The sequence below is a fragment of the Dromiciops gliroides genome, chromosome 5 (assembly GCF_019393635.1).
Source record: "Dromiciops gliroides isolate mDroGli1 chromosome 5, mDroGli1.pri, whole genome shotgun sequence".
Taxonomy (NCBI): Eukaryota; Metazoa; Chordata; class Mammalia; order Microbiotheria; family Microbiotheriidae; genus Dromiciops; species Dromiciops gliroides.
In genome coordinates this window covers 194,928,997-194,956,657 of record NC_057865.1, presented here as the reverse complement: position 1 = coordinate 194,956,657, position 27,661 = coordinate 194,928,997, and the positions used below count along the sequence as shown (strand labels likewise).

The following is a 27,661-nucleotide window of genomic DNA, read 5'->3' as shown; positions in this document are numbered from 1 at the left end:
TCACCTTCATATTTACCAGTGTGACAGGAAAGAATTGAACTTCCATCAGCCTATGCCCACTTCTCTACTGTGTAAATCCAACAGTTCTTGCCATCTGTCACATGGACTATTCTGGACAGACCTTATATACCAAAGCACCAACCACAGTCCCCACAAAGCTTCTCTGGGGTCACACCTTCCAATCTTTTCTACTACTCACTCCCTAATTGGAGACTGGTGATGTCTTCATTGCTTTGCTCTACATTTTGAATCAAGTAGCAAATAGCAGACCAAAAAGACAATTTATCAGTAAACAAACTTTAAGCAACTACTGTGTTGCAGGCAAAGGCTGAAACAAGTCACATTTCCCTAGATGATAACTGAAGGGTTCAGCATTCAGGTGTATCATTCAATCTCTAAACTTTAACACTGCCCAAAAGTTGATTTCTCAACTCTTGTAGAAAGGGATTCACATTAGATGTCAAGAAAAGGTCATATTGTGAGCAGTCTATCTCATCCGTGTGAGATGGTGATTTTACTGGATAAGAAAAGCACAATTATCTTCCTTTAATCTGAGTAAGAAATAAACTGGAGTAACAGTAGATGGTTTAATGGGTATGAAATTTATTAAATTTCATTGGAAATGAGTTAATGCTGAATGAATGCAAAGTAACAAAAATGACAACTAAATCTTTCACCGTTTTTGAATGATTCCATTTAAATCCCTACAAGTAAAGAACATTGTTGAAAGAATCACAGCTCACATTAATCTAGTTATTAAGAGCCCACTGTTGCAGAGGTACTCATATAACATAAAGTGATCTAAAGGAGGACTCCCGCCAGGTTGTATAGTAACCCAGGGAGACATGATTAGAAGGATATGGGGGGGCGGCTAGGTGGCACAGTGGATAAAGCACTGGCCCTGGATTCAGGAGTACCTGAGTTCAAATCCAGCCTCAGACACTTGACACTTACTAGCTGTGTGACCCTGGGCAAGTCACTTAACCCCCATTGCCCCACAAAAAAACCCAAAAAACCAAAAACAAAAAGAAGAATGTGGACAAGACTTGGAGCAGATGTTCAGAAATTGTGGATGCTCTGTACTATGAGGGAATACACTCATCATGGAGATCATAGATCTAATTAAGTACTGCTGATACAGAGAAATTTGCATTTCCCTTCAAGTAGTCATCGCTCCCATTTGCATAGTGCTTTTATGTTTACAATCAGCCTCTGAGGTAGTAGATTGTGAAGTGATGAAGGTCACACAGTTACTGAATGGTAGCTTGGGCCTTTGGTTCCAAAACTTTCTGATCTTTCTACTTCATTCTTCCATTTCTTGTGGACTACCACAAGAATCCATAAGAGAGGCAGCTGGCTGTGCAGTGTATAGAGCACTGGGTCTACAATCAGGAAGACCTGCATTTAAACCCAGACTGAGACACTTATTAGCTGTGTGAACCTGGACAAATCACCTAACCTCCGTTTGCCTCAGTTTCTTTGACTGTAAAAAGGGAATACTAATAGTACCTATATCCCAGTGTTATTATGAGGATCAAATGAGATAATATTGGTAAAAAGTGCTTAGTCAGCACCATACGTGGCACATAGTAGGCACTTAACAAATGCTTATTCCCTCTCCTGCCAAGATAAAATCACTTCTATCCTTACCTGTAGGCTTCATCTAAGGACATATCCATCCGCTTCATGATGTAGGCAATGGCAATTGTGGCAGAACGAGAAATTCCAGCTAAGCAGTGTACCAACACGCATCCATTAGAGGCTTTTGCTTTCTCTGGACAAGAATGACATTCAAGAAAAGTTACTCATAAAGGCTTTCTGCAATAAGCAAGCATCATTTTAACAAGAAAACAGAAGACTTCCAAATAGTTAAGTGATTTGATTTACAATCCCCTATTTTAGTGCTTTTGCCCAAAGGTTCCCAATCCTAGTCTTTGTCCGTGCCTTCCTCTCCGCCCCTAACCCCCGATATTCTCAAAGAAGCATCATGAAATTCTCCCTTAAATCCATTTAAATAGCCTGTAATTTTAAGGGAGCACATGTCATGTTTAGGTCATGAAATGAAGGTCAGTAACTTGAATATGGTGCCATAACACTAAAAAGATTGGTTTGAGAATCACTTTATTAGACCAAGTGGTAAAGTTCTTGGAAACTTAAAAAGAATCTATCTTTATCCAGTCATTTCACCTACTTTTCCATAATACTTGAAAGGAGTTTTGCTCTGTTTTACAATTTTAACTAAAAAAAATATAGCACATGTCACTGGTAACAGTCAGAACCCCCCCCCCCACCACCACCACCTTGGGAGTTTAGTAGAAAAGTAGAGTGTCTTATCACAGTTTTCTATCCACAGTATCAGGGGTGAGAGGTTCGAACTCTGTTGTTGTTGCTGGAATATATAAGGCTGAAAGCATTTCTCTACATAAATGAGGAATATCAAATCATGCTTTCATGAGGAAGGCATGGCTATGGACATTAGGAATGACACATCTATGCTTTTCAAACTTAAAGCAATTTACATTTTATGGAAAGTACTAGAGGCAACCCCAGTTCAGTAAAATGAAAAGTAGGTTTCATTTCCAGTGTTGATTTCCAAGAAATAAAACTGTTTTCCCTTTACTAAGGTTTTCATTGATATTATACCCAAATGGGTGATCATCTCGAATTTTAAGTCTCACACTGAATCTGCATGACACTGAATGACGTAAAGAGTTGACAGATACTCAGTGAATTTGGCTGTGCACACAAGGCTAAAAAACAAACAAAAAAATCCACTTTGGCTGTTTATCTGTAAGCACCTCAATCACAGTCTTTTAAAAGTGGTTCATTCATTACTCAACAAAGCGTTTATTGAGTCTTTCATGAGTACAGCATATTGTATTAGGTCTGGGTGGTAAGGAGATAGAAGATCCTGAAGATATTTACATTTTAACTGGAGTTACCAAACTTACACATACAAAACAAGTAGAAAATGATGAGAAAGCAACATGAGGCAAGTGCAAGAAAACATACACAAGTAACTCCCACTGCCATGATACCTTCTCACACTCTTTTCCTTCTCAACACTTATCACTCATATTATACTTCTCTTAAATTGTTCTTTCCTTTTTTCTTTTCTTTTTTTTTTTGCAGGGCAATGGGGGTTAAGTGACTTGCCCAGGGTCACACAGCTAGTAAGTCTTTCCTTGTTTCTTGTGCTTAACTCTCATCTTCTCAACCTGTATGACCTTAGATAAATCAATTTTTCAGGACCTCAATTCCTTCATCTGTGACATTTTTTTGTTGTTCATTTGTTTTACTCTTGTATAACTCTCCATGACCCCATTCGAGGTTTTCTTGGCAGAGATACTGGAGTGGTTTGCCATTTCCTTCTCCAGCTTGTTTTACAGATGAGGAAACTGAGGCAAACAGGATGACTTGTCTAGCTAGTAAGCATCTGAGGTTGGATTTGAACTCAGGAAGATGAATCTTCCTGCCTTCAGGCCTAATACTCTAGCCTCTGTGCCAGCTAGTTGCCCCATCTGTGAAATAAAGAGTTTTAAATAGTGGATCTCTATGGTCCTTTTTTAGCTCTGATGTCCATGAGTCCATGTCCAGATTAAAAATTCCTTGTAGATTGGAGGCTGTCTCTTATACTGATAAAGAGGCTAATTGAAGGTGCCTGTATCAATTAAGGTATGCAATAAATACCTATTGATTAACTGAGTGATAGGTATTAAAAATTAATTATCAAAGTAAAATGGGGTTATTAGAGAGAGGTCTCAGGGGAAGTGGTCAACAGACTAGCAGAGAAGGAAGTCATCATTGCAAAGGGCATAGTAACAGGACCAATAGGCAGAGCTTGGGAGGATATATAGGTATGGCTGATGCAAAAAGGCAATGCTGAGAAAAAACAACAAAGGACAATTTACAAAGGTTCAGAGCAGCTGCCGAAAGGCCTTGATCATTAAGCTGAGAACTTTCCATTCTATATGACAGGTAGTAGGGAGCCACTTGATGTAGAGTTCCCTCCTTTCTTGATGAAAACAAAGGAATAGAAATGAAAGTGGAAGGAAAAGAAAACTCATTGGAGAATTCAGGCATAAAAAGGAAGTTAGGGGCAGCTAGGTGGTGCAGTGGATAAAACACAAGTCCTGGAGTCAGGAGGACCCGAGTTCAAATCCAACCTCAGATACTTGACACTTGCTAGCTGTGTGACCCTGGGCAAGTCATTTAACCCTCATTGCCCCCACCAAAAACAAAACAAAACAAAACCAAAAAAAGGAAGCTAAAAAGGAGAAAGTAGCTGGAAGAAGGGAGTAGGGTCAGGTAAAAAATGTTTAAGATGAATACTATAGACTTCTGAATGTCTGGAGTGAAATGGGCAGAGGACATATGCCAGATCTCAAATTTCTTGGTGAAATAATTATAAAATTATACTTTGTAAATTATAATTTTATAAAATTATACTCGATTATTAAATGATGAAATCACAAACTTAATTATTAAATTATAAATTATAAAAGCATCATTTCCCCCAATCCATTTACATAGATACATAAATAACTATATATTTATGTGTATATAGAGATTTATATGTACTTGACACACATGGATATATTAATGACCTATCATTCTAAAATTAGAATTCCAGCTGCAAGTTACAGTTAGATCAGAGAACATCTAGCTCAACCCTGTCATTTCATAGACGAGAAAGCTGCATACAGGGATATTAAATAATCTAGCTAATTAATGGTTGAAGTAGGCCTGAAATCTGGGTCACCTAATTCCCAATGTTCTTTCCACTACATGTGGTATACATGGCCTCCCAATGAGGCATAATGGAAAGCAATCATGATACCTTACATTTGAATACTGCTTTACATTAGATTTTCAAAGTCCTTTTCCTTTAAGATCATCCACTAACATGAGCCAGATCCTAAGCTTTCCTCAACAAACATTTACATTTCATAAAGTGAAAAAGAGCAATGGGGCTTATTGTTATTATTATTATTGTTATATGGCTTTGGGTGTATAGCCCCACCTGGAAGTTATAAACTCATTCTCTAGACATGAGCAACCATCATAGATTAGAGAGGAGGCTGAGCAATTATTCAGTGAATTCAGGCTGGATTTTTGTTGGTTGTGAAATTAGTGTTACATAAAACAATGAAAATCTACCAATAGATAGTAGGGATTGTTTCTTTGTTATTTGAATGCTTAGGGTATAGCACTGCATATAATACATAGGAGGCGAATAATAAATCCTTTCTGATTGGTAGATGGAAGTTTTTGGCCCAGAGCTTAAAAAAAACCGCAACAACCTTCCTTGTAACATTACAAATTTTTCTTTGTAGGAATATAAAGGGGGAAGGAATAAAAGTTTGAGGGGAAGAAAAAAAGGGTGGGGAAGAATATTTTATATATTATTGTTTCCATTCTACCTGCCACTCAAAAGCTTAAAAGATACTAGGATTTACATGGAATTAATTAATCCCCCCCCCCCAAAGAGGACTCTAAAACCAGAGCTCAAATTGAAATTAGACTCAAATTCTCTTGAAGCAACTACCATGTTAGGTAGTTGCTTTTAAAAACAGGGGGCAGCTAGGTGGCGCAGTGGATAAAGCACCGGCCTTGAATTCAAGAGGACTTGAGTTCAAATTTGACCTCAGATAGTTGACACTTTTACTAGCTGTGTGACCCTGGGCAAGCCATGTAACCCCCACTGCCCTACCAAAAACCAACCAAACAAACAAAAAAACAGTGTAACACCATGCTTAGGCACACTGAACGGTGTGTTAGATTTAGTTTGCTTGTTTTTACTTTTCAATTGTCTGAAAATTATCTGTTTTTTTTGAGGTGTCAAGGAACTGAACTATCCCTAAATCAGAGGTTCTTAACATGAGGTCTTTGAACTAATTTTATTTTACTTTTTTGGAACTCATTTTGAACTCATTTAAATTTTTAAAATATAATTGGTTTCTTTTGTAATCCTATATATTTTATGCATTTAAAAACATTATTCTGAGAGAGGCCCATAGGCTTCACCTAACTACCAAATGGATTCTAACATAAAAAAAGGTTAAGAACCCTTGCCCTAAATGAAGATTAAGATTCATGGCAATTTCATAACTTAAAAAATGAAAAAAGCAGCTTGGAAGAGTCAGATTCTGAAAATAAAAGCGGGGGTGGGGGGAGAAGGAGAGATGTCATTTCCTCCAGGAAAACACAAATTCATGGTTATGCTTTTGGAAATGTTTTACAAGATTGCACTTCTGATTGTTTACTGTCTCAGGGGTGGCGGTGGGGGAGGCAGAGAGGGAAGAGGAGAATTTGGAACTCAAAACTTTTAAAAAATGTTAAACAAAACTGTTTTAACATGTAATTGGGGAGAAAAATAAAATGTATATTTAAAAAAAGAAATAAATATACAGAAACTAATTCTGATTTGTGATGGGTTAGAGGTTGAAGAATTCCTAGACCATGTTCTAGACATGACTCACCAGGCCTATTAACAACTAGATCCCCTAGGCTAAGTACAATTCTAGAAATGTCATGTCAGCAAATAAGGTTCACAGACTCTGAAACTACAGTGGTCTCAGTTAGTGGGAAAGAATATGGTACAGGTAAAAAAAAAAAATCCCTTAAAAAAAATCTCTAAAGGGGAGCAATTACATTCTGTGATTAAAGTGGAGTTTTATTGTTTCTGTAACTGCTTGAAATAACTAGGGGTTGGAAATCTTGTAAGGCAGTGATTTCTGTGGTGACATAATTTGTTACAATTTGACCCTGTCCTGAAAAAAACAAAAAGCTAAATTAAATAAAAAATTAAATGTTTAAATCAAATTCAATTAATTAAATTTATAAATTGAATTTAAAAGCTAATTACATGAACATATATATATATATATATATATATATATTCCTTTTATCTACCAGTTTCTTTTTTATGTTCCCAAAGATAATTTTTGAGTATCCCCCCCCAAAAAAAACTCAATCCCCAAAGCCTGAGCCTCAAATACTTGGAAAAGCAGTATCACAATGTTCTCACTAATGGGAGCGTCAAGCTAGCTATCACATCACAAGGCCAATCCCCTAGGATTTATGTGGCACACACACATTTAACCTTTGACCAGTGATGAGGTAAGCAGCATCATGTGGTTTTTAGGCTTTGTGAGTCCCTAGAATAGAGTGCTTTTCCCTCTTGTTTTCCCTTTGAAAGACAACCACCACTTAAAAACTATGCCAAAGAGTCTGTTGATATTAGCTGAGCTACTTACCAATGAAATCAACCGATTTGTCTAACCATGGCAATATTTTCTCACAAAAGCTGTCATTCACAGGCACTCGCAGGAAGTGAGACTCGGGGATGAAGTCAGGCTTTGGACAGGTATTGCTGGCATTTAATACATAACCAATCCCATTCTGTTGCATCAGCTCCTACACAAGGACGTCAATTAAAGATATTCACTGCTGTGATCAAGTTGGAAAGAGGGTTGTTTAAAGCATTGATTACAATTATCCTTAGAAAAAATTTTAAATTATAATTATCGCTTTTCTATAATCAGAGTTTATTCAATTAGTGAAAGCTCAAACCTGGAAAATATGGCACTTAACATACCTGACTACAGGTTGAAATGGTTGTTTTCAAGATTAAACATGGTATTATTAGGTCTATTATTTTCACTGAAGACACACACAAATAATGGGGAAAAAATCCTTGAAATGTGTCCTCAAATTATTACATTATACTCACAGGTATACCCATATACCTTGAATTAGACATTCTCTGCTATCTCCTGCTCCCAGTCTGACCATACTGGTGGCAGGCTGGGTGGATGCTTGCAGGGGTAGAAAGATGCAAATCAAATATCAAGATAGGAGCTTCCATCCTCTGCTTCCATGTAACTTTCCAGTTCAGGGTGATCTTCCCAAGTCCCTGGCCTGGATTTTTAATAAGATCTTATGGTCAAGATATAGGTTATTTCAGACACATTCTGAGTCCTTCAATCCACCTTCTACAGAGCTGCCAAACTGATTCTCCCCCAAGCATCAATCTAACCGTGGGATTTACCTCATTTGCTTCCTATTTTATCTCGGATTAAATACAAAAATCCTTAGGCTGGAATCAACAATAACCCAGAACTATAGGGGCAAACATGTACAGAGAGAAAAATAAAGACAGGTAACAAACAGCTCCTGGGAGTTAAGCTGAAGTAGGTACCTGCCCAGGATATATTAAACTCTCTGCTCCCATTTTCATGATATTATAAGGATCCATATAATAGCAACTAGCATAAATGTAAAATGGTAAACTGACCAATAAGGCCAAAGCCTATTCGGTCTATGAGGGAAAGAAAGTCAGTCAAGTCAATAAGTAGTTATTAAGTGCTTACAAAAAGAGTACAATGATACACCCTCTAGGAAATAATTATCACCTAATCAATATACTCTAGGCATCCTTTACATTTAAAACACATTATGAGGCAAGGGAAGGGCAGCTAAGTGGTGCAGGGAGTGCAGCACCAGCCCTGGAGTCAGGACGACCTCAGTCCAAATTCATCCTCAGACGATTACTAGCTGTGTGACCCTGGACAAGTCATTTAACTTTGTTTGCCTCAGTTTCCTCATCTGCAAAAATGATCCTGAGAGGGAAATGGCAAACCACTCCAGTATCTTTGCCAAGAAAACCCCAAAGGGGGTCACAAAGAGGTGAATATGGCTGAAAATGCCTGAACAACAACAAAATGAGACAATGGATGTAAAATGCTTTGAAAATCAACATAGAAATAAATGTCCATTATTATTATTCTTATTTTCCTAGATGAGTTGAAATGACGTAAAGTTGAATCTGATTTTCCCACAGAAACATTACTATATTAGGATCTTATGTTACTGATATGTTACCTGTTCAGAGCCAGATGTAGGCTGGCAACCGTTTAAGGGATAGAACATGTAAGGTGGGGGAAGGGGGACAACAAAGACCATTTTCTTTTTTAAACACTTTTCATATTTCGATGATTGTGTGATCTTATCAGTGTAGTAGCCCATCCCCTCACTAGTGTAGACCATAACCTATCTACATTTTCAAAAAAATTACAAAATCCTATTGTTGGCAGGGGACTCAATGGTCAGCCAGTATCTGAAAAGTAATCCCCTCTATACTGTAACAAGTCACCCCAAAGATCAGCAGAGTAGAGAGAACACACTCCTTCCAATGCAGTCCAATCCACTATAAACAGCTCTAATGGATAGAAGAATATACTTTACATCAAATCTAAATACACTTTTCCAACTTCTACCCAATGCTCTTAGATAGCTTTTATAGGACAAAGCAGAATAAATCTTAAACCCTGTCCTCCATGACAGACCTTCAAACACTCAAAGACAGCCATCATCCCTCTTACCCCCAAGTCCCAACCATCTTTTTCACTCAAAAAATACCCACAGTATGCTTTTACATTTAATCCACATTATTTAACTTTTTCTCCATCACTTTCTTAAGTTTAGATGATTGACAAGAACAATTAACCTACCCCTGATTTCTGAGGTATAAATGCTCACACTGAACATTTAACAATCAGCTCTCAGCAGTCTGAACTTGCATCAGCATAGCCTTGCTTTCAAGCATTACCCACATAGCATAAAGTCACAAGTGCCCTCTCTTCTGGTCACTCTCCAGTTTGTCAACGTCCTTCCAAAAAGGTAGCCCTAGGGCTTAACCCGACACTCAAGACATGGTGGACTAAGGTCCGGATGTACACAGGATACCTCCCACCTCTCTGGTCCTGGACACGATGCCTCTCTTAATGTTGTGTAAAACAGAATGAACTTTTTGAATTTCTCTTTCCTGAGAAAACTGAGGCCATCCAATAAGAGCTCTCTCTTCTCCCCACCTCTTCATCTCAAAATCCCTGGGTATAATTTCCCACTTTCTCTGATAATAAGGCTGTCCTTCTCCTTGCTAAGGTCAGCCCTTCTTACATATGCCCTTGATGACTATTCCCTCCTGTATTCTTCAGAAGACACTATTATCTCCTTCTCCTTTTAGTCTTGTTTCTTTCTTTGTTTTTCTTTTTTTGGAGGCAATCAGGGTTAAGTGACTTGCCCAGGGTCACAAAGCTAGTAAGTGTCTGAGGCTGGATTTGAACTGGCTCCAGGGTCAGTGCTCTATCCACTGTACACCTAGCTGCTCTCTTCAATTTCTTTTCAGTTAGTTTCTTCTGTGTCTTTAGAGATGTCCCACTCTCTCCCATCCTTAAAAATTAATTTTAATAGACTCCACCATCCCCTCATGATTTTGTCTCATTTCCCTTTCTCACCCAAACCTATCCATGGACATGTTACCTGCACTATTTCTGTTCTAATCCTTCAAATCTTTGCAGTCTGGCTTTTGACTTCAACTGAATTATGCTCTTTCCAAAGTTACCAATGACCTTTTTGAAAATTTATTTTTTCAACTAATAAAATACATATCCTCTCCCTCCTCCTTATCCCAAACTGAAAGAGGAAAACCAGACCCTTGTAACAAATACATAAAGTCAAGTGAAATGACTTCTCATCCTATATCCAAACTAATGCTCTCTTAATTGCCAAACATGATGGTCTTTTTAAAATCCCATTTATCTTGAACCCTCTTGAAAAGGTTCAATATTGTTGACCAAGCTCTCTTCCTGGTAATTTTTAACACAAATGTTCTTCTCGCAATACCAAATAGCTGTGAATCTTAGCACAATTTCCAACAATTTTAAATATTAATTTTCATAAGTAGACATATTTTTCATATCAGAAAATTCTATTCTTCATGGTGCACTGAAGATCTCTTTACAGATTATTCAAAATTCTTTTCATATTTTTCCTCAAAAAATCAAAAGGCAAAGCTTCACTTTAATCTGGATCACAAAATTCATAAGTACTTTGAGGATATTTCAACACATCTTTGAGAAGATGGGGAGATAAAATAACTTGATAGCTTTCTGAAAAAATGATCAAGGGACACTTATTTTGATGTCAATTTTTTTCTTATAGAAAAATTTTTCTTTAATGAATTAGTAGTAGAAGTCAAATTATTTGTTTCTACTTTTCTTCATGATTAGGCTATGAAAATAGCATATACCATGCATATATGCATATACCATGTGGTAAAATGTTTTAAGTAATGAGATAGGTTCATCACAACAACTCACAGTACTAAGCAGTGGGAACCCAGAGACAAAAAGTACATACACATCACTGATGTTGAGGACTGCCTGGACATATGTGAAGGGCCTTGGTCTTTGGAAACAGACCCAGGCCCATAATTTTAATACTGTTGTCACATCCCTTTCCATGACAACACCGTTTTGTTTGTTTGTTTGTTTGTTTGTTTTTGCAGGGCAATGAGGGTTAAGTGACTTGCCCAGGATCACACAGCTAGTAAGTGTCAAGTGTCAGAGGCTGGATTTACCACTCTTTCTTTATATGAAGGAAATCTTAAATGTATTAAGGTATATCCAGAGTGAAGAAAATCCGATAAACAAAAATCTCAATTTGTTTCACAAAAAAATATTTTGCTTTACAAAAACTTTCACCTTTAAATATGGCTCCTTGGGTCTATTTAAATGCTCATTTCCTTGAATCACTAAGCACCTGCAACAGCAGGGTTGGATTGGGGAAGAAGGAGAATGACAGGCTAAAACTAACTTTCTGAAGATTGAGCAGATGAGAAAACATCTCTGAAATCACAATGTAATTTAACAGATGGAGTTTGATTTATAAAATGATTTATATGACATAAAATGAGAACTGTATATATATATATATATGTGTGTGTGTGCGCATATATACATACACACACATATACACAATTTAAAATGATTGAAAAATCACTACTTATAATTAAATATGGTTTGGTCTCAATACGTGATCTCAGCAGCAAAACAGAATGGAGAGAACAATGACCTTTGAGACACCTCCCTTATTAGTTGCATGACCATTATTTAACCTCTCAGAGCCTCAGTTTTCTCATCTGTAAAATGGGGATAATAATGTTTGCACTACCTATATCATGGTTTTCTTTTTTTGTTGTTTTGTTTGGTTTTGTTTTGTGGGGCAATGAGGGTTAAGTGACTTGCCCAGGGTCGCACAGTTAGTGTCAAGTGTCTGAGGCTGGATTTGAACTCAGGTCCTCCTGAATCCAAAGCCTGTGCTTTATCCACTATAGCGCCACCTAGCTGCCCCTATGGTTTTCTAAATAAGGCTTTTTATAAACTTTAAAAGGGGCCAACTTTCCTCCAGGGCAGAGTAGCACAGTAGACAGAAGTCTGATCTTGGAGTCAGTATTTCTAAGGTCAAATTTGTGTAACTACGTCACCAACTCACATACTCTCTCAGCGTCCTAGGAAATTCTCTAAGGCTATAAGTCACAGAGAAGGTGCTGACCTGTATTGGTAGACTGAGTTCCTAGCACTGATGAAATCATGGGTCTGACAAGTCTGTCTGTTTACTCTTTTGGCTGTACCTATGTGGCTGTCTGTATGTGCATATTTGCATGCACGCATATAGGAGTGGGTATATGTGTATGCATGTGTATGTATGTATATGTATGTCAGTGGTTTATGATTCTGGAGCAGGAGTAGAACCAGGAAAGAACTCACTGGGATTTACTTTATGTGACTATGTCAAGACAGATGGTGATACAATGGAAAGACTGTGGGGCCTGGAGTCAGGAAGACCTACGTTCAAATCCAGCTTCAGACACTTACTAGCTGTATAACCCTGGGCAAGTCACTTCGACTCTGCCTGCCTTAGTTTTCCTCATCTGTAAAACAGAGATCGTAATAGCAGGATCTACCGCCCAGAGGCACAATGAAAACCAAATATTTGTAAAGCATTTTTAAAGAATTAAAGTACAACATAAATGCTTCTTCTTTGCCACCCTCTCCTTCTCCTTCTTCCTATTCATTTATTATTATTTTTTGGTCCTAAGCTAGGTAGGATTTCATACATGTAGGAAATTCCCACTGTGGAGACTCCTTCCACAGATACATATAAACAATTTGTAAGTTATAGTTTAAAAAAAAAAACCTAAGTGGGTGCACTGAATGATTTGCCTGTGGTCACAAAGCTATGATGTGTCAGCAGCAAGATGCCAACTTCAGTCCCAAAGGACTAATGATGAAGCACACTATCCACCTCCAAAGAAAGAACTGATATTGATGGAACACAGACTGAAGCAGGCTATTTTTCACTTTCTTTCATTTTTTTTCTTTTCTTCAAGTTTTGTTATATAAAATGACTAATATGGTCATGTTTTACATAATCGTATACGTACAACTCATATCTGATTGCTTATTGCCTCAGGGAGGAAGACAGGAGGCAGGGAAGGAGGGGAAAAAATTGGAACCCTAAACTATAGGTCAAAATGTTTATTACTAAAAATAAAAATAAATAAGATGTCAACTTGAGTCTTCCTGACTTCAAGGCCAAGTTTCCATTGACTACTCCACAATGCTTTTCCTACTCAAAGATGGGTGTTAACAAGCTCTTCCTAAAAGGAGACATTTAATTAATGTATATGTATTTAATATATTAAACAATAATATATACATGTATAATAATTCTATATTTCAACATACAAATATATTTATAATATATACATACATATGTCTATATGTCGGATGGTTATTAAGTATCTGATATTTGCTTCAGCATCTCCCTATGTGCACAAGTATGTGCATAAGGACTGAAACAGTAGCCATTATCTCTGGGTAATTAGCACGGCTCTCAACTCATGTTGATAATAGTAGGAGGCTGAAAATTTAAAGAAGGCAAGATAGACAGAAGGATGATAGGGTCAAGGGAAGACAGAGGGGTCAGTAGAGAGAGAAGCTGAAGATAAGAGAAGTGATAGGGCAAGCTTGAAGGTGGGCAGAGCTAGAATCAAAGGCAGAGTCAAGTTTCTTCACCTTAGCAAAGGGAAGGGCCATGTCCCGGCATGAGACTGGAACAAAAGAGAGGCTGTGGAATTAGATATATGGAGAAGAGTGGATAACAGGTGGCCTCACGCATCTCAGAAAATAAGAGGGAAAGTCGTCTGTTAATAGGGAAGGGGATGGAGGGTGAATTTGAGGACTGGAGGAAAAACAAGACAAGAAGGTTTAGAAGAGATGCCTTGGGGGGTATAGGGCATGCCAGCAGGCAGAACTGGGAGTGATAAGTAGCAGTTGAAAAGAAACAAAATTAGGCTTGACTTTAGGGAAAAATTTACCAACAACAAGAGTTATCCTTTCGTTCTTCCTTAATGGAGATCATCAAGAAAGGGCTGAACAGTCACTTTTCAGGTAGAACATAGAAGGGAAGGAGTCTTTATTGGGGTACAAACGTGTTAGACAAGTTAACTTCTGTAGTTTCTTCCAATTCAAGTTCTGATGATTATGAGGATTTATGTGTAGCATCAAGGGCCTCATTCAAATTAAGATAACCTGAATCTGTAGTGGACTCAGACCACAATTGCGACTTTTAGCAGCATTCATTAGGAGTGTGTGTGTATGTGTATCTTTTTCATGCTCTATGATAAATATGTGTTGTATCTCATCTCTCTGAATCAGAAGGAATCTTCCGTGCAAACTAACAGGATAGGAAAAATGCCAATCAGGTTTTTTCTCAGTTTTTGTCAGGGGAAAAATTGGTCTGTTTATACAGACATTCAAAGGCTTCAGAATAGAGGTAAATCAATGTTACTGGCACCATAGCAAGAGATGACCAAATAAGATAACAGATGTGGAACTTTGGCACCAGCTCCCCCCAGGGTCTCTTTCTCCACAGGCTAGGGCTGGCTTACCTAGCCCACCCGTACTCATTTCTGACAAGTTGGGATGATATCTTCTGAGGAATGCCCATGTGGCTACTATTCATCTTTCAAGTTCCAGGGAGGCAACCTTGGGGTGGGTGTAACATACTCTTCCCCATTATAGATCCATTACCCCTACATTAAGTGTGCTTCTGATTTACACAAAATCAGTCATAATGACACCACTTACTCAAACATAAAATATTTACTAAATAAGGCAAAAAAAAATTATTCAATGGAAGGCAAAAACAAAGCCTATAGAATTCATAAATATATAAACCTGGGTCATACTAGACAGACAGACAGACAGACACCTAGCAGGAAATGTGTCAGGAAATTGATTGTCCCCAGAGCAACTGACTAGTCTGGACTGGAGGTTTTTATATCCTTGATCTTTTCAGAAAACAGTTTGTACCACACACAAACCTTTGGGCAAATCTGTTATAGTTGTTCCTATTTGGTTCTTCACCACTCTCTTGCTAGTCCTCTGCTGTTCAACTATTATAAGGTGGCTGAAGCAGCATCAAGTTCTTTTTAGCACAAAGAGTCCTTTAGCAGGGTGCTGAGAAAGTGTCACACTCTTTTAGCCAAACTGTAACACCATAACTTCCGGGAAAATGGCTGAATGCCTTGCTTTCCCTTTGTTCTCCTCTCTCTCTTAAAGGGCAATAAAGGATGTATAACTTACATCCAGGATAAAAAATATAGACTGAAAGAATATGGCTAAACTTAGGAGAGGGGAATCATCCTATACCATGACATTACAACATCAAAAGATCATGTAGAATAACCATGAGTAACTCTATTTCCTCTATGGATTTCAAGTATTTTTTTTGAAACTCCATGAAATTTCAGTCAGTAATAAGAGCTAATATTTATGTAGAACTTACTATATGCCAGGCACTGTGCTAATTGTCTTATAATTATTGTTTATCTATCTCATTTGATCCCCACAGCAACCCTGGGAAATTGGTGCTATTATTATCCCCATTTTACAGATGAGGAAACTGAGGCAGGCAGAGGTTTAAGTGACTTGTCCAGGGTCACACAACTAGTAAGTATCTGAGGCTTCCTGTCTCCAAGGGCAGTGCTCTGTGCACTACGGCACCACCTAGCTGCCTGTATCAATAAATAACAAGTCAATGACCAAAAATTTTCTCTAAAAGCTACCAGTAAACTCCCAGCTACCAAAAGATGCTCTCAAAGTACCCACCTTGTTAAGGACATCTCGCTGGCAGCCAAGATAAAGGTTCGGAAGAATTCGGGTTGGCCCAGTGTTGGTGACAGGTAGGCAAGGCTGGGAAATGCAGGTAGGGACTAAAGAAGATTTTCCTTCACAGAGGTCAGGGAAGCAGCGTGAGAATTCATCAAACCCACCTGAGAACAAACATTTGTTTCGTCATACAATGGTTATACCACGCACAAAGGTGAAGTCTGCCTTCTGGGAATCGTTACACTAAAACTGTTTTGAAAAGAAAAACAATCACACAGATTCAAGTTAATTTGCTGAATATGTTTCCTTTTCTAGAGTTGCTAACCACTAAATCTAATCTGTGACCTAGCACCGGGTCTAGCATGTTTATAATAAGTATACAAAGAAACACCATATCAAACTATTTTTTATTCTGAACTTAAATCTCCACAACAAAGGCATTTCCATACACACAGCAGAATACAAAAAAAAGAGGATTCTATATAAAAAAGACTCCATTTCACAAGATTTTTTAAAAGTATGTACCTATACTTTCTTTTCTTTTTCTTTTCTTTTTGCAGGGCAATGGGGATTAAGTGACTTGCCCAAGGTCACACAGTTAGTAAGTGTCAAGTGTCTGATGTCGGATTTGAACTCAGGTCCTCCTGAATCCAGGGCCAGTGCTTTATCTACTGCGCCACCCCTGTACCTATACTTTCAAAACTGTCCTGCTTGTCTTGCCTTCTTTCTGAATTTTTTTTTTCAACACTAGAAGGCCCAGGTACATCAGTTGATGAAAAATTGTTTACTTTGGAATAAAACTGTTTGGCTCTTGACCTGAGTGTTTAAGGAGGCTAGGAACTCTACAAACAAGAGGTGAGGAAAGAGTACATTCTAGGCCTGAGGTACAGCCCCTGCAAAGGCATAGAGATATAATACCATGTATAGTGAGCAACAAATGGACAAAAATGTATCTGGAAGTTAGTGTGTGAAGGAGAGTAACATGAAATAAGTCTGCAAAGATAGGAGACAGGAAGATTATAAAGAGTTTCAAAAGCTAAACAGAAGGGTCTGTATTTTCTGAAATTTCAAAGCAAGGGAGTGACATGGCTAGGCCTGTGCTCTATTTGTCAACTAGTTAATAATAATCAGCTTTTATTATTAGTGTTCTTCTGACATCTCTGAAAGGCAGTCAGTCTGGCCTGGTGGAGAGAATGCAGGTCTCAGAGTAATGAAGACCTGAGTTCAAGCCCTTCTCACACATATTAGCTGCGCAAAAATGAATAAGTATCTCAGGCAACTCTGTAAGACTGTAAGTTCCAACAGCAAACATTATATGTAAGGGAGATAAGTTAGAAGCATTCCCAATAAGATCAGGGGTGAAACAGGGATATCTATTATCATCTCTATAATATTATACTAGAAAAGTTAGCTTTAGCAATAAGAGAAGAAAAAGGAATTAAAGGAATTAGAATAGGGAAGGAGGAAACAAAACTATAACTCTTTGCAGATGATATGATGTTATACTTAGAGAATCCTAGACAATCAACTAAAAGACTACTTGAAACAATTAACAACTTTAGCAAAGTTGCAGGATATAAAATAAACCCACATAAATCATCAGCATTTCCATAAATGACCAACAAAGCTCAGCAGCAAGAGATAAAGAAATTTCATTTAAAATAACTGTGACCAATATAAAATACTTTAGAGTTTACCTGCCCAGACAAACTCAGGAACTATATGACCAGAACTACATGTAACTGGGGAAAAATAAAATTCTAAATAAATGGAAAAAAGTTTGTAAAAAGACTATAAGTTGGGGGTGGGGGACAGAATAAAGCACCAGCCCTGGATTCAGGAGGACCTGAGTTCAAATCCGGCCTCAGACACTTGACACTTACTAGCTGTATGACCCTGGGCAAGTCACTTAACCCCCACTGCCCCACAAAAAAAAAAAAGAAAGAAAGAAAGAAAAGACTATGTTATATACAAGCCTGTAAGCTATATACAAGGCAATCTGGAAGAGGAAATATTTATACTGGGTGTTATCTACATTGATAAAATCTGTTATGTCCACCCCCTCTCCCCAAATAAAAATGCTAGACCATACTTGGTACCATGGGAAGATAATAAAGAACTGTAACGCCCATTCCTTCAGGGAGCTTACTATCACTGAGAAGATAAGGTGCATATGAAACAACATGAGACCATAGATTTATTGTGAGTTTGTCTTATCTCCCCTAGCAGATTTCATCTCTGTTCCCTGGCTTCCTTCAACCTTCTACAAGAAGTCTTTCCTGATCTCCTTTAATACTGGTGCCTACAATTTATCTTGTATGTAGCTTCTTTGTACATAATTGTTTGCGTGTTATCTCCCTGATTAGACTGTAAGCTTCTTGTGAGCAGGGACTATCTTTTGCCTTTCTTTGTATTTCTAGCAGTTAGCATAGTGCCTGGAACAATCAACATAGCTTGGTTCTTTAAGATGTCTTTAAGTTTCAGTTCTTCTAGTGTTCTCTTCTGCCTACCCTCCCACGCCCATTAACCAAGAAAAAGATGGGGGGGGGGGTGGACCTTTGTAACAAATTAGCATAGTCAAAGGAAAATGAATCTACCTAGTGGCTATATCCAAAAATGTGTTTGTACTTTGTGCATGTCACCTCCCTGTGTCAGGAAGTGACTAACATATCGGTTATTGCTTTAATCAGAGTTCTTAAGTCTTTCAAAGTTGCTTTTCTTCACAATGTAGTTCTTTTTGTATAAATTGTTCTCCTGATTTTCTCTTCATTTTACCCAAGATACCCTAAAATCCTCATGTCATTTTTTTTTTGGGGGGGGGGGCAGGGCAATGAGGGTTAAGTGACTTGCCCAGGGTCACACAGCTAGTAAGTGTCAAGTGTCTGAGGCTGGATTTCAATTCAGATCCTCCTGAATCCAGGGCTGGTGCTTTATCCACAGTGCCACCTAGCTGCCCCCTATGTCATTTTTTATAGTTCAAAAATATTCTATTGTATTTGTACACCACAATTTGTTCAGCCATTCCCCAACTGAAGCTATCCAAGGCAACATCTTAGATTTTTAGTTCTTCCTCTTCACCCCTTCAGAATTAGGAAGTTTATTTTCTTTGTGACTCTTCACTCCCCTATATTGTCCATCTTTTTAATCTCCTTTAACAAGGGAGCTCTGAATTCTTCCTATTGTTAGTTTTCCTGGGTAGTTTGTATTTATAATCATAAATGCTTGAAATACGGCATCCAAGCCTTTTTTTTTTTTTTTTTGCGGGGCAGTGGGGGTTAAGTGACTTGCCCAGGGTCACACAGCTAGTAAGTGTCAAGTGTCTGAGGCCGGATTTGAACTCAGGAACTCTTGAATCCAGGGCCGGTGCTTTATCCACTGTGCCACCTAGCCGCCCCCCAAGCCTTTTTTAAATTATAATTTTCAAGAAGTCCAATAATTCTTAAATGCCTTCTCCTTGATTCATTTCCTAGGTCAAACATTAACTTTAGCTTATATTTTTTCTAATTTTTTCAATTTTTGGATTTTCTTCTCATATTTCTTGTTTGTCTCGTGGAGTCAATGATTTCAACTTGGTTCAGGGAGTTCATTTCTTGGGCAAGGTTTACCACTTTCATTCTAAGCTACTTATTCTCCTTCCAATTCTTTCTTCAAAAGCTCTTATTTAATTTTTTTAAATGTCTGGCTACATCTATGCTGGGTAATTCATGTAGTACTTGCAAGAAATGCAGTGTTTTTGTTTTTGTCTGATTGTAGTTGTTACAGAGTTAATTTTAAATAATTTTAAAACATGTTAGGTTTTTTCCCTTTGATTTATTCATATTTAGATCCTACATTGGGGCTTTGTGACCAGGTAATTCTCTGCACACTGCAGCACTTTCAGATGGGGTGCTTGGCCATCTCAGTCTCACTCTGGGTCCCTGTGCTGATTTCCTCCTCCTGGGGTTAGGCCTCTTTGGATCTTTGTGGCTCAAAAGTTCTGGCCCTTCAGAGCTCTCTCTGGCATTTCAGGACAAAGCAAGTAGGGACCTCAGTAGAGTATTTAGAGGGAACTACACAGCCTGCTTCCGGGGCAGGGGATCATCTTGGCAGAAAGTTTTTCTATGATACTCTCAACTCCAATCAGTATTTGTTTAATGGGATCAAGAGGAAACACAAAGTAGAGTTTGAAATCAACAGTAAGTAATCAAAATCAGTCACGTACACGCCCAATGTAGCTATAATCTGAATTTATTGCCAATTATATTGCTTCTTCAGAAAAATATGAATAAAATCTATTTCTAGAATGAAAAGTAAAATTTTCCTACTATAATATTAAATTTAATGTTTCAATGATGCAGGCAGATATACTTTGGTCCCACTTCCATAAACTTATTTCCACCCTAAAATCTAGAGAGAATGGGTGGAAGGGAGGGGGAAAGGGAAAGAGAAGAAAATAGAAAGTATTTGGGATTCCCCTGGCAGTCAGTCAAGATTACCATAATCACCACTGATACCTCAGCTCTTATGTTCACATTGCAAGGTACTTCAGAAGAGTGTTGACAGATCCTAATTACTTAAAGTACACTGTAGCCTTGTGGGAAGGTTTGCAGACTAGAAATCAGGAAAAGGGAATTCTTTCTAATTCTGTCTCTAAAGGGATCTGCTCTGTGACCTTAGGTAGGAAATATTCTGGGGCTTGTTTTTTTCCTCATCCACCAAGAAGATCTAGCGATACTTGTCCACTAAATACTATACCTGAATGCTGTGAAAATAAATTAAACTATATTTCAGAAGCATTCTCAATTATATCAGTGATAAAGGAAGATGGGCAAGGTCTTCACTGAGTTTCTGGATGTTATGCTCTGAAAAGTTGGAAGTATAAATATGTGAATTATATGACAATTGATCAGAAGAGAAAGGATTTTTCATTTGTGGGGGGTGTTTATATAGTACTTTTATTGAATTTTAAAAACTATTTTATTTTTAATTTGTGGAATAAAACAAGCATTTCCATAACACAGTAGAATAAAAAAAGATGATTGTATATGAAACTGCAAATCTACTATGCACAACTTGCTATTCCTTTCAAATAGACAACAAAATGATCATGTAAATTTCCTTTTCTTTCTTCCCTTTCCCCAAGCATTCCTCAGCAGTTAGCTCTAAGGGGCTCATTCATTTCATAAGAGATCAGATCTGCTCTTCTCCAAGAGTTACAGTATGCTGGATTCTTCATGATTAAGAACCCCACACCTTAGTACACTTGACATCCTGAATAACATAGCATTCAGTTCATATTCCTGGAAAACAATGACAAAGTAATGGTGTTAAAAGTGGGACTGCATTAACTCCATTATTAATGTCTGTGTGTAAATCATCACTTAATAAGAGTCGAGCAGTCGATTCCGACTTTTTAGCCTAGATTACCCAAAGTATGCTCTTATGTAAATGAGGCATACAGAAATGGGGTTTATTTTCCTCTCGAGGGGCAATGTTATATGGATGATCAGATCTAAATTTGTTGTCAGAAACCTTACTTCATACACTTATCAGCTGGGCAAGCCACATTACCCATTAAAACCTGAGTTTCCCCATCTTTTACATAAGAATACCATTTGTACTGTGACCTCAGAGGGTCATTATGAAAGTGCTTTGCAGACCTTGACATACTATATAAATGTGCAATCTTATTATGTGTAATATTACAGACCAGACTATCCTGCTGACAAATTATCTCACTTGTGAGATTCTCAAATTCTCTCTGAAGTACAAAACAGCTAAAGACCCAACTATGATTACAGACTTACAGCTCGTCAGTTTGTAAAGGGCATTAATGTTAGTACTGCCTCAAGACTCTCCCCAATCCAGTCTACCCTATACCCACTTGCCAAATGTGATTTTCTTCAAGTGCAGACCTGACTGCTTCACTTCCCCACTCTGTAAACTCCAATGGCTCTCTATTACCCTAGAACTCCTTGAGGGCAGAGACTGTCTTTTGCCTCTTTTTGTACCCCCAGTACTTAGCACAGTGCCTGGTGCATAATAAGCTGGCATTTAATCACTGTTTATTGCTCACACATAACATTCCATATGCTGTATGCCTTTGCACTGGCCCTCCCCACCCAATACCTGGAATATATTCCTATCTTGTCTCTAACTCTTAGAATTTCTCACTTCCTTTAAAACTCTGCTCAAATGACACCTTTTACATGAAACTTTTCCTGATGACCCTCAGTTGTTATTTCCCTTCCCCAAATTATATTTTATTTATTTTGCATATGCTTATATATTGCATGTTATCTCCCCAATGGGGCAAGTAAGTGGCACAATGGATAGAGCAACAGATCTGGCATCAGGAAGACTCATCTTCCTGAGTTCAAATGCAGTTTCAGACATTTACCAGCTGTGTGATCTGGGCAAGCCACTTAATTCTGTTTGCCTCAATTTTCTCATCTGTAAAATAAGCTGAAGAAGGATATGGTAAACCACTCCAGTATCTCTGCCAAGAAACCCTAGATGTGGTCTCTGAGAGTCATACATGACTGAAATAACTCAACAACAACAAATCTCCCCAATAGAATGTAAGTTCCTGAGCAGGGAGGGGGGTGGGGTGGGGGATGACCAGTTTCATTTTGTCTTTCTGTCCTTTCTGTCTCCGACACTCAGCACCCTCGAGAGCACATAGTAGATACCTAATAAAGACTTGTTGATGAGTTGAAACTAAAAATCATTTCAATAAGCAATTTTTTATATATAGTGAATATGAAAGTAACCAAGGATTCATCAGATGTAGCCCAAATGAATTCCTGATAGCCTCAAACTCTGAAATGATTTTGTTTTCTAGTCTCTATGCTTAGAATTCTTCCTCTCCCTGCTGAATTGATTCTTATCACTTACAGAGCTCTTTAAATGCTATCTTCTCTATGAAACCTTTCCTAATCCCTCTCCCCATCAAAAATATACAACAACACAACCCCACCTTGGTCATTAACAGTCTTTTCCTCAACATGAGGAGCTGAGTTCAAATTCTGGCTGAGTGAATGACCTTGTATGAATCACCTTAAACTTTTCTAAGCCTAGGTTTCTTTACCTATGAAGTGAGGGGGGTGGATTAAATGATACTTAAGGTCTCACTCAGCTCTAAATCCTACACTTGGAGTCTTACTGGGTATTTTAATCATCTCTCTCTGGGTCTTGGTCCCTAACCAATGAGAGTTTTATCTAAAATGCTGCATCTTCTCCTGTGCCTACCACAGTGCAGTGAACACAACAAGTGTTTAATAAATGCTCAGTCATCCTGAAGGTGAGTAGTTAACACGATCACAGAATTTGCTAGTTGGGTCATCTAGTCCAGGCCACACACAAAAGGAATTCCCACAGTCACAGAGTCCACAAGTGATCATCCAACCCCTGTCCAAAGACCCACAAGAGGGAAGAATCTACCCTTTCTCTCAGTAGCCTGATCCACTATTTAAGACACCTCCGATTGTTAGGAGTTTCTCTTCCTGACATCAAGCCTGAATTGGCCTCTTGGTTCCAGGGTTCTGCCCTGTGCAGTCAAACAGAATAAATCTAATCTCTCCTTCCCATTACAGGCCTTCAAATACCAACAGCTGTTGGGCTCCCCAAGAATCTTCTATTCTCCCAGCCTGAACATCACCACTTTCTTCAAAGGATCCTCCAATAAAATTCACTCCACACTCTTCCCCATTCATCCCAGTTACCCCCTTATGAATCCTCTAAAGTTTCTCCACATCCTTCTTCTTCTTTTTGGGGGGGGGTGTGGGGCAATGAGGGTTAAGGTCACACAGCTAGTAATTGTCAAGTGTCTGAGGCCAGATTTGAACTCAGGTCCTCCTGAATCTAGGGCTGGTGCTTTATCCACTGTGCCACCTAGCTATCCCCTCTCCGCATCCTTCTTAACATGCAGTGCCCAGGTGTGTTTGGACAAGGGCAGAGCATAGAGGGACTAATGAAGTCCTAATTCCTCTCTAATGCTGCCCAAGTTTGCATGAGCTTTTATAGGTATGTGAGCAGCAGAGTGAATGGTGCTGGGCTTGGGAGTCAGGAAGACAAGAGTTCAAATTTTGCCTCAGTCACTGAATAAGCTGTACAACCCTAGGCGAGGTCATTACCTCTCTTTGCCTTAGTTTCCTCCTCTGTAAAATGGGAATAATAGCACTTACCTCATAGGATTATTGTGAGGATCATATATGGTGATATATGTAAGGCACTCTGCAAACTTTAATGTACTGCACAGACACTAGGTATTAGTATGTAAATGCTAACTATATCCCAACATTGATTTAACTTCTACTTTTAATACACTGACATTCCCAGATTTTTTTTTCAGACAAATGGCTATCCAACCATGCCTACCCCATCTTGTATTTATGAAGTTAATTTTTTTGTACTAAAGTGCTAAGACTCCTCCCTGGGCACTGACTGGCTCTCTTAGAACCAATTAAGTGAGCAAACTTTCCCAGCTTCTGCTTGGTCCTTTTAATAAACCCCACAGTCAGATCTCAGCTCTTTCAATTATAACTTAATTTAATTTGTTTGGTATTTAACTTTTCAAATTCTGTGGCTTTGATGTCTTCTCTCACCACATTTTTTCATTATTTCCTAACTGGCTCCAAAAAATTTCACAAGACAACTTCTTTTTAAAACTCGATAAAAGGAAAGACAGAAGAATGTTACAAATGGAAAAGAAGCCAAGTGACAGCCCAAGTAGGTTCAACCTGATGGCTGCAAGCAGTTCTATTTGTATATTCCTGGATAAACGCAAGAAAAAACATTAATTTAGCATACGCTAGGGGCCAAATGCTGTAGACATAAAACAAAGTAACGACAGTCTCTACCACTCAGTCAGTCAACAAGCATTTGTGATAGACATGCTAAATATGAGGATAAGAGGGTAAGGCAAAGCCTTGGTTTCAGGGAGTTTACCTTCCAGTAGAGGGAGATGGTGGTGTTAGTGGGAGAGGAGCAGAAGATCCAAAATGTTACAGGAATAATGAGTGGGGCCGTACAGGAGCAGACTGATAACATCTTTTCTGGGAACAACGGCAGGGTCGATTTGATAAGGGTTCCAGAAAGGGAAGGTCGGGAAATGGTTAAGTATATGGTAGCAAGGTTCCTGGTGAACTGGATCAGAAGATGCTAAATAAGTAGAGAGTAAAATAAAGATGGCTGATGTTGTCTGAAATAGTGAGCCAGGTAATTATCAACCAGGACATTGGGGGCCCCAGGGAGAAAATTCTAGAGATGAAAAGGTTTATTTCAACAACAACAACAACGATAAACTACAAATCTAAGGTATGGCTTGTGTCTGTGTGGCAAGGCTTCTGAGAATGATAACTGGGGAATAACCATCATTCTTCCTGCATGTCCCAGATATATGAAATAACAAGTTCCTTTCTCTTATTCCTCACTTCCTCCCTACTACATTATTTTTCTTTCCTCTCACAAAACCAACAAAATCAATCAATCAATAAAACAGGCAAATGTTGGTCTTACCAACTCCCTCTCTAACTTTTGATAATAGTAGGACTCTGAAGGGAAACTTGCCTCTTTCCCTCCATTAGAATGTGAGCATTTCTTTTAGCTCCTTTCCATTGTTGAAACCTTTCTACATTTGACTATTATTTTTGCTGTTTCCCTGTTTCCCTGGGCATTGACCTATCCGGAGTGATTCTGTCTCTGGCTTACATTCTCACAGGCCAGGGCTAGAATATAGCTTCAGGTACCCCCTTATTCAAGTTGCTCCTGTCCTGCAATGCCTCCGTTTAATGCACTGACTAGTGTCAGGTCCATTTGTGAAAGTCTGTTTAGCTTCCCTGGGACACCCACCTCTGGTGACTTTTCCATCATTTATCTGTACTCATGGTAATTTCCCTCTCCCCAGCTCCTGGAGTTCAGGGTGACATCACACCACTTTCCTCCCTACCCTTGCAAGCTTCCAGGCATATACATGCTCATACTGGCTTCCCTGGCAAGACCCCTCTAAGGCCTATCCTGGCTTCTCCCTATCTTTCTGTGCCATGTAGGCATTTCTGATTATTTTAGCTTTTCTTGGTCTTTGGTCTTTGTAGAGTCTTTTCCCAATATTGACTAGGGTTGATGTAAGAGAAATGGGCTTCTCTCTGACCTTTCACATTGCCATCTTACCACCAAATCAAGAAATCTGCTTTTCCCATGACCTACAGCTCCCAATATACCCCTCCCTCCCTCTGTCTCCCAGAGAACCATCCATTATAAAAAGAAAAGAAGAAAAAATTCAACAAAACCAAGCAACATAGCAAAGAAGTCTGATATCATATGCAGTGTCAGTGAAGGGAAAGGACATGCCTTCTCCTACCTCTTCTTTGGGCTCAGTGTTGGTCCTTACAGTTTTAATGCATTCTCTTTCAATTACTCTGTTACTTTTATCTTCCCCACTAATATCATTGTTGAAATTATGTATTACTCTTTCCCTGATCTGCTTACTTCATTTTTCATCAGTTCACCTTAATCTTCTGACACAGGTAAATGTAAAGTTCTCCATGTGGTTTCAAAATTCCACTTTACAAATACGGCACAGGAGGCATGGATTGAAAATAATTCCTAGGAAACAGTTCCAGGAAAGCCAACCAAACTCAGGTCTGATATAAGGGACAATTGATCCTATCAAAGTTAAAGCACACATCCTTCCTATCTGTTAACAGTGGGTAAACAGCAAAATGGAAAGTGACAAGTTAACACCAATCATATTCGTTCTATTAAGTAGTTTTGTTTAACTCTTTTCAGAGAATGAACCTGGGGGGAGGGATGGAGTGGGGGGGGGGCGGGGGGCGGGGGAGTTGTTTGAGTGTCTGTTGGGAAGAATCTGTTGTGTCCAAACAAAATAATGGAGCATGGAACACCAGCCCTTGCTATATCTAGCTGGTGCACTCACCCTGACCACTTGCCAATCTACCTTCTCACCCTGTCTCCATTTTTCCACCTCTTGTGTTCTGGGAACTCTAATGAAATCAGCACTATCTTTGTTTCTACAAAGGACGCGTCAATTGACTGCCTTATTATTCCACTAACCATTCTTGTGATTCCCAGACCAAAATAACCCTTCCTCAGATAAGTCTCTTGGATGTGTTGTCTTCCTTTAATAGAAAACCCTCTTTAAGGGCATGTATTCCTAATGTTTGACACATAATAAGTCCTTAATAAATACTTTTCCCATTCATTTACTAAATCCATAAAAAAGCATTCATCAAGCACCTACTATGTCCCATGTATCAAAAGAAAATGAAGTTCAGAAAAGCCTTTCCTCAGGAAAGTAGGTTATCTTCCATCAAATTCTTCTTTTTCTTTCTTTCTTTTCTTTTTTTTTGGTGAGGCAATTGGGGTTAAGTGACTTGTCCAAGGTCACACAGCTAGTAAGTGTAAAATGTCTAAGGATGGATCTGCAGTCAGGTCTTCCTGACTTTAAGACTGGTGCTTTCCATCAAATTCTTTAGCAATTTCAGATAAATACAAACTTTGGCCAAATACCAACTTTGCAATATAAGAAATTCTAAAAAAAAAAAAAAAGAAGAAAAGAAAAGAAAAAACAAATTGTCAATGGGGGGAAAATCTGGGGATTTTAAGAGGAAGGGAATAAATGTTTATATAGCACCTACTGT

General features: G+C 38.4%; 1 protein-coding gene across 2 annotated transcripts in view; it reads right to left on the bottom strand.

Moving 5' to 3' along the window:
* The window catches only part of DUSP16 (dual specificity phosphatase 16), a 112,934-nt gene that overhangs the window by 5,144 nt on the left and 80,129 nt on the right, over window positions 1-27,661 (bottom strand). For both annotated transcript variants that reach the window (XM_043968306.1, XM_043968307.1), the window contains exons 4-6: window positions 16,023-16,186; window positions 7,260-7,419; window positions 1,651-1,774 (exon numbers count right to left, since the gene is read on the bottom strand). In XM_043968306.1, coding sequence (XP_043824241.1) covers window positions 1,651-1,774; window positions 7,260-7,419; window positions 16,023-16,186 — 448 coding nt within the window. The remainder of the gene's footprint in view (window positions 1-1,650; window positions 1,775-7,259; window positions 7,420-16,022; window positions 16,187-27,661) is intronic.